General features: G+C 36.9%; 1 protein-coding gene across 2 annotated transcripts; it reads left to right on the plus strand.

Moving 5' to 3' along the window:
- The first annotated feature begins 1,023 nt into the window (after positions 1 to 1,023).
- On the plus strand, positions 1,024 to 7,554 carry LOC127658122 (fez family zinc finger protein erm-like). Of its 2 annotated transcripts, XM_052147233.1 has the most exons (3): positions 1,024 to 1,067; positions 3,692 to 3,829; positions 4,072 to 7,554. In XM_052147233.1, the coding sequence occupies exon 3, from the start codon at positions 4,171 to 4,173 to the stop codon at positions 6,502 to 6,504; it is 2,334 nt and encodes a 777-aa protein (XP_052003193.1). In that variant the 5' UTR covers positions 1,024 to 1,067; positions 3,692 to 3,829; positions 4,072 to 4,170; the 3' UTR covers positions 6,505 to 7,554. The 2 variants fall into 2 exon arrangements, with proteins under 2 accessions (XP_052003193.1, XP_052003192.1); XM_052147232.1 differs by having other exon boundaries at positions 3,692 to 7,554.
- Positions 7,555 to 8,245: the final 691 nt, after the last annotated feature.

The following is an 8,245-nucleotide window of genomic DNA, read 5'->3' on the forward strand; positions in this document are numbered from 1 at the left end:
ACAAACGTCACAATGAATCAAATTTGAATGAAAATTTGTTTTTCCCTCTTATACATTTTACAGTATCCTTTTTTTGATCAAGGATGTTGATACAATTATTGCTCAATACATTATCTGTTAACTTACTGGTAAATTTGTGTAAATGGTTTTATTGATAATTTCAAGTGTAGTGTAATATAATCTCTTCGGGCCGTGCCTTTGGCCTGTAGCTGGGATAGGCTCCAGAACACCTGTGACCCAATATTTAAAGGAATGGTTCACACGAAACTCGACTCACTTCAGAAGACATTACTTGATCGGCGGGAGTTGTGTGGATTACTTTGATGCTGACTAAGTGTGCTTTTTGGACCGTCAATTATTGGTGTCCATTCACTTGCATTGGATGAAGCTAAAAACCTGGGACACTTTCCTAAAAATCTTAAATCCTGTTCTAATGAAGAAAGAAGGTCATATAAATTTTGGATGGCCTGAGGGAGAGTCAATTTTTCACAAATTTTCATTTTTGGGTTAACTATCCCTATAAGCTGGTATAGAAAACAGACGAATGAATGGATGGGTGTAGAAACGGTTGGATAGTGTAATGTACAAGAGGTTAGCTTACATTTCAATTTATTATTTCATTAAGAACACAGAAGAGGCATACTTAATTAGGGAAAATCTCACGAAGAAACAAGTCATATTACACCCTAAAAAGAATTATAATAAAAAAAGGAAATAATAATAAATTAAATTACATGATATTTTCGTATTCCTATATATTATTATATTTAAAACAAATAAATTATCATATCTATTAACATATATCATACTTCACATTTGGCTTCATATAAGGCTTCATTGCCCTACTACCAAATGCATGATGTTAGAGCAAAGATTTTCTTAATGTAAAATATATAAAATTGTAAAATTCCTAACCATGTCCAGGTCGGACGTAGAACACTGCAACACGACCCCCGCCCCCCTCCCCCTCGCGCTCAACCTCTCCGCCCAGTCATTCATTCATATTTGGTCTTCCGGAAGTATCTCAGGGTCGGGCCAGTCAGTGCCTGTGCGAGCTGACTCGTGTGGTGAGAACAGTTTCATATTAAATATTTCAGTTGGAAAGAATCAATGTGAGCGAATTGCTGTAAGCGTTTGGGGAAGAAATGTGTGTTCTTTTGAGTAGCAGTTAAAGAGCGTTGGTTGTGTTAGAAAGTTTGCTATAAGGTTTCCACGGCAGCAGTCTGAGCGCTGTCACCGGTTCGAACCCTCGGTACGCATAAAATGGCTGGTCGCAGGTTCGAGTGAAGTCGGAGCTTCAAGTCGTAATATGTGAATAATCCAAGTGTAATTCAAATATGTACGTTATGCATGGATTTATCTAACTGATAAAGACGTCAGTCGTATATTGGCACGGGTTCGACTCGCTGTCTGGTCTCCACAAACATCAAAGCGCCGTGTTTGGTTAAACCCTTATAACACGGAGACATTCGCGTAATGGCGTCCCCGTGTTGATCTTTCACTCTCCCCCAGTGCTGCATGACAGAGTGTGCGGGTAAAGGCATTGCTGTCAAACCCTGCGCCGTGCGCGTTAACAGATGAACGTACTTAATTTGTGATGGAAATCACGGGAAGGAGTGAACCTGCTATCTTGACAGCTAGTCTCTCAAACACGTTACTGTTTTGCGTTACTGCCAATTTCATGGTATTTGAGTACTTCTGCAAATTATACAGAAACATTGAGTGTTGTTAAGCTTTATTCGTCAGAATTGTTAAAACCAAACCCGTCTGCCTTAACACCTTTATAAACACGGCTTTTTGAGTTTGTATCCTGTCAAACTTTCCGTTTCCAAACAATTGTCCGGCTTGCCTAAAATGTGTGTGTTAATTTGTAACATTTGAGAACTTCTTTTAAATGTGCTGTTTAGTGTTTATGCAACAAAATATTGCCTATATGGCAACCATTTTAAGTGTCATTCACTCAAAAAAGAAAGTAGGATCTTGTTGGTTTTCTTTGTTTAATGTTATTATTCATTAACAATATGCTATAGTAAAATATAATATTGCTTATTATCTTTGTTTATTATTTTAGTTTTTTCCGATCCAAATGAAATTGCTTCTTGTCTGTGCTAATTAATGTACTAGTATCGCCATTTTCATAGTAAACTACATTTAAATACACATTAATGATCAATAATGTATAACGACATCTATTCTAAATAATTCATTAAAAAATTATAGAAACATATTTCATAAAAAGATTATTATAAAAACCTGCCAAAAAGTGCATTGCAGTTATTTATTTATTTGCTGTACTGCTATACTTGCAGGGGAAACATCATAGTGTCAACATCAGATCCTGACACATCTGAATGCATGTTTTGGTGGGCATTAATATTTAATTAAAATAATATGAAATGGAACCATGTTTAAAAAAATTATGGATGTCACTATTGTATTATTATTTCTTATAACATTATTAGCCACTGATCCCTAGATGAAATCTAGATTTTTATTAAGGCGCCCTCCTCTGTCTATCTGTTTTACTGCAGTAGCTGCCATGAGGAGAGGTTACAGTAATCAGTAATACGAGTTTTTGTAAAAACTCTAGTTACACCAATGTGCATTTTCTCTAGCAGTGGTATTGTATGGTGGATTCAAGCACCTATAGAAAATGTTTTCACCACCAATTAACTGTCATCATATTTTTATTATAGCTCTTGGGGAAAAAAAGCAAACATAGTCAAAATACACTGGCATACATTATGGTATGGGTTAGCTATATTAAGAAAGCAGATTTTTACAGAAAGGTTTAAATGTGGAAAGGTATTTTTCATGAACGTCAGGGTATGTTGTCTCATTTTTATCAGGGCAGGTTGTCACATGTTTTAAATGTAATACATTTACTAATTACAATATTTATTGGCCAAAACTACATTTTGATATTTTTGCCCATTTGTTTTTCTCCATTTTGTTGTCTCACAGATGTATTCTTTTTTTTTTTTTTTGTCCACTGCATAATTCTTAACACTTCATTTAAAATTTAGTTTAAAAGCTAAAGCTTATAATAGGACATTTAATGCAGGAGTAGAATTAAAGTGAGTAATCGATTGTGTTGTGGTGTGTGTGATGGAAAGGTGTTGCGGGAATGTGTCCCCCCCTAATGTTCAAATTAAACGTATGCCACTGTTTTAATAGCAGCTTCCATTGTGACAACTTACCCCATATAATGCAATAACATACCCCATTTTTGGACAAGATCATGTTCAATGGGCAATATTGGTGAAAAGGTTCAGGAAAGTTATGCAGATTATTATGCAGAGTTCGGTTATATAGAATCTGACTTTCAAAAATAAATCTACCCTGACAAATATTCACTGGTGTAAAAAGTGTGACAACAAGCTCCGGTCTTCTCTATTTCACTACTTATACCAATACAACAGGAAGAATGTGAAAACAGCAAATATAGTTACATTAAATAATTTATTCAAACAACTTGTGATAAGCATGCAAGTTGAGTATTAATTGAGTAAAAAAATGTAGTTGATTTATAAATAATGAGAGTGTACTAATGTTTCCTTAATGATTGTTACCTTATACAACACAACAGTTTATTTATTTAATTTATTAGCTGTAGTTCTGTTGTTTCTATAACAGAATGTAGAATCATGTTTTTTGTCTTTTATTATTATTTTTTTGATTGATGCCTTAGATGAGTGATGGCAGTGCCAACAACCAGGATGAAAATCAGCAGGAACACCAGATGGGCAAGGAACTGGAAATGGTGCCATTTACATAGATTGTGCAAGATCTTGTGGCCCTGCCAGGCAAAATTTCAGTGTTCTCTCAGGTTATAATAAACAGATTTACTCTATGAGTACTGAAAAATATGATTCCTTTGCTATGCTCAAACAATAAACATTGGGCAGGATAGTTGAGGCCATTCCACATATTAAGTGGATTGATCTTACTGCCACCAAAGATTGCCAAATGTCAGTGGGTCAAGAAAGTGAGCTATCAGATGAGGGGCTCTCAGTGGAGACTGAATCTAAAGACAAAGCCCCCCATAATGTGTTTCTTGTTCCACCACAGGATCAGACAGGTGTTGTAAAGGATTACAGCAAGCAAAACTCACCAAAATATGTCCTTGATTCAGACTTAGACCAGACTTCTCTTGAAAATAAGAGAGACATGCAGCTGATACCCAAGATGGTGTCTGATTATGTTGGGACTGAAGGTTGTGAAATAACAACCAAAGCTACAAACTTTGCAAACAGCTCAACCAATGATTTACTAGAGATTAAGGCTAAACGACAATCTACATTTAAAAAAGGTTTCTGTGATAAGCCACTGTCACCTGACAGAATCAACCATACAGACAAGGAGATGTGGACTGAGAATGAGACACAGGTTGTTAATTTGTCGCATACAAGAGGGAGACAAAAGTTTGAGACACCTTTGATGGACATAAATTCTACTGATTCAAAGACAGAAAGTTTAGAATATAGGAAAGACTGCATTGTAGACTATAAATCACAAATGTTGTGTCACGGACGAGAGGAGAGATTTGAATCTTTGGATACTGGATGGATTATGGCAATGTCAAGAGCAGGAGATTCCTTGGAACAAAATGATGAGGGTGAGGTATTAGATTTAAGCCTACCAAAAAAGAATGAAAGAAATAAGGAGAGACAGTGTGAATGGATTGTGGATCCTGACTATGAAGGCTCACTTCATATGGAAGTTGATGAAATTGAAGATGAGCCCCAACATGTAGAAGTGGAGCAGGAGGATGATTATGAAAACTGCTGGATTCCATCAATAAGTGAAGCTCATTCATATGTCCCACAGCATTGGGATGGACATCTGCCCTTCCCCTCATTGGCAACCTCGCCAACTACCATGTATACCAATATAACCCCTGATCCGATTGATCCACTACTCATAGATGATCAGGGCATTCCTTACACACTCACCCCAGATGGACAGAAAGTTCCGCAAATTGATGATAAACAACACACAGAGGGCCTCTCTGAACAAACAGCTCTAAGCCGAAGGCAAGTAGAAGACAAGCCATCTTCCATTGCTGATGTCCAGGATATTGCAGACTCCAAACAACAGACACAACCGAATCGACTGTGTGCAAACCATATACCATCTATCTTACCTGCTGTGTCTGACATGACGTCAGTTCCCATTCAGATTGTGGCTAATAATACAGGGTCAAACACTCCTATTCTTCTTCTTCCTCCATCTCAGCTTCAGTCACTTTCTTCACCAGTTTCTAAGGGTAACCCAGGAGTAATGACCCTTTCTTTACCAGTTCCTCTTAGTCAGAGCACTCAGTCCTCCCCCATGTTCCTTGTTTTATCATCTCCACAGGTGTCTTCCACTCAGAGTTCATCCTCACCAGGGACATTATCACAGATTTCCTCCACTTCCACTGTTGCACTTCCATTAGCTACTTGTCCACTTGACCTGGGATCTACATTATATTTACCTCCCTCACTTCTCAACCTTAGCACAATTTCCTCTGCCACAACTACAGAAATCTCAGGACCAAATAACCCCTCTAATCTTCCTGGTAGCCCTACCTCTTCAACTGCTTCCTCCAGCTCTTCCACTGTGACCTCTACAAGTCCAACCAAGCAATTCAGCAGTGATGCCTACTCTGACCCACCAGTGCCCACTTCCTTTCGGGAGGCTCTTCTCAGATTAGCTGTGTCTGCTGAGAAGAAAAATGAAAAACAGCCTCAAAGCCCTGAGACACATTCAGTCTCTACTCCCTCTTCATGTTCCAAAACAACCAAGCCAGATTCCAGTTTACATGAAATGAAAAACCATCAGACGGAGATAAACTGTGAAAAACCATGTCAAGCCACTGAGACTGGGTCTACCTCAGTGGACCAAAAAGACTCAATAGGAAGCATGTCCACCAATGACCTTTCCCACCTTTCTTCCACCTCACCCCTTCGTCCTGCATCACCCGTATTACCCATCGATCACCCAAAGAACCAAGACTCGCAATCATTAGGCCCACGTCGCATTCTTTACTGTCAGTACTGTCCTCGAATCTTCTACTATCTTTCAGACCTTGAGCGGCATTCCATCACACACTCACAAAACAAACCCCATGTATGCCAACTCTGTGGCAAGGCATTCAAAAGATCAAGCCATCTTGAGCGACATAAACACATCCATACAGGTCAGCGAAACTTTGTGTGCCAGCTTTGCCCAAGGCGTTTTCGTGAGTCTGGGGAGCTAATGAGGCACCAAAGAGTACATACGGGTGAGAAACCCTATCAGTGCTTAATATGCCATATGCGTTTTGCAGAGCGCAACACACTGCGACGTCATACAAAGCGCAAACACCAAGGCCAGCAGCAGGTGATGGACATGAATGCAAAGGCAGAAAGTGGAGAGATTTCCCTCACCGGTATAAAGGGAGAGCCAGAAGATAACGCAGAGTGGTACAGTTCAACAGTTCCTGAAATGGAGTCCAACAGTGACACGGGGGGAGAATGAAATATAAGGGCATGAGCGAAAACATGTTTTTAGAGTTTCAAGGGAAGTATTGCTGTAAATAAATGTAATTTATTCTGTATTGCTATAACAATTCCTTATTTTACTGTTTTCACTACTATGCTATAATCATCTATATTCCAGTTTAATCTTGACACCTTAACTGTTTATGGCGTAACCTGGCAATATCTGCTTTAATATGCTTCAGATATTTACAAAAACATCTTGAATTACTTTAAATTACCCCAAACAGCTACTTATTTGTTGTTCTTTTTTCAAATAATTTTTTTTTTTTATTATTTACAGCATCATTCCAGAAATTTGATTTACTGAATTCAGCGCTCAGTTGTTATGAAAACTCGAAAAGACTCAAGACTTAGAGGTGGTGTATTAACCCCTGCTGATTAATTATGTAATTTACCATGTAAATAACAAAACATGCTGTGACTGGACACTTAGGGCTGCTCTACAGTTCTGATGCTTAAATAATGAATTTTAGGTTTGATTAAAAATCTGAATATTTCTGTCTGTTTAAAGCTTGTCAACCCCCTTGTCTTTTTCAGGGTTCCCCATGCTTAATTAACAGTGTAATTTAGTTTGCTTTAGGCTTACTGCAGCACAGATACCACATCGTATTGAAGTATCCAACTGCAGAAATGGTTTGGACAGTTGTTTACAAAAATTTTTTACATTCAAAATATATTTAGATCGATTCAGTGTTATTTATTGAGCTCATTTCACTGGAGAATTATCACGCATATAGAAAAATGGATTCTTATTATAATTTAAATATATATGATGAAATCTTTTATGTCTTTTTTTTTTTTTTTTTTTAACAAAATAAGAGTAATCCTGCAGCAATGAGAACTATTTATTTATGGTGGAAATGTATTATATTGGAAATGGTGTAAAATGTCAAATGACACATATTTAATATACAATTCAGAAACATGACCACAGATATTAAACAGACTAATTTCTGTAACCTGTTTAACAGGATTTTGATAAATAAAACAATTAAAATCAAAATTTTTGCAAGCCATCCAATTTTCAGTTATAAGGGTTTTTTATTTTCTTGAGTAGTTTGCTGCACATAAAAGTTTAGACTAATGTGAGAAGTGTAACATTTCATATTCTTGAATAATAAATCATTGATAATGTTCCTGATAACAATTTCATTTGTAGTATTATATTTAAACAATTTTTTACATAACTTTTTGTAACAAGTTTACATTAATAACTTTTTAAGTTTAACAGGATGTGACATTTTATGAGTGTACTGTAAAATCTTTTTAGAAAAATAAGGCTTTAAAATGGTCCAAATGAATGGTTCATATAGTAATGATACATCAGATTTTAAGTTTACATGCATGGATGTACTTAGCCTCCTTTAACCCTGCAAGCTGTGCTAGACAAGAGTGTCTGTATATGTGTGAGTGACAGCTCAGATGTGCCTTTGGTCTGAGTTCCATTTGGCTCCTCCAATCAAGCCGACAGCAGGTGTCTACAGTAAGTGTTGAGTATAATGTGTGTGTGTGAGAGTGAGAGAGAGATAGAGACTAAAATGTAGCATACTTGTTTCTGTAAGACTAATTACATTAATATACTTGCCATTTATGTGATGTACAGTAGACAGTGGATAAATTACATTAATGGTAAGGTCCTGTGCAGCTGTTAAGACACACGCCAAGTCATGCCTCTTATTTACCCACAGCAGTTAAATATGTATTGAATATAGTATGTT

The sequence above is a fragment of the Xyrauchen texanus genome, chromosome 17 (assembly GCF_025860055.1).
Source record: "Xyrauchen texanus isolate HMW12.3.18 chromosome 17, RBS_HiC_50CHRs, whole genome shotgun sequence".
NCBI classification, from domain to species: Eukaryota; Metazoa; Chordata; class Actinopteri; order Cypriniformes; family Catostomidae; genus Xyrauchen; species Xyrauchen texanus.

What these genes read in the sequence shown, in the direction of transcription:
- LOC127658122 (XM_052147232.1), top strand. Translation starts at nt 3,970, where the DNA reads ATGTCAGTGGGTCAAGAAAGTGAGCTATCAGATGAGGGGCTCTCAGTG.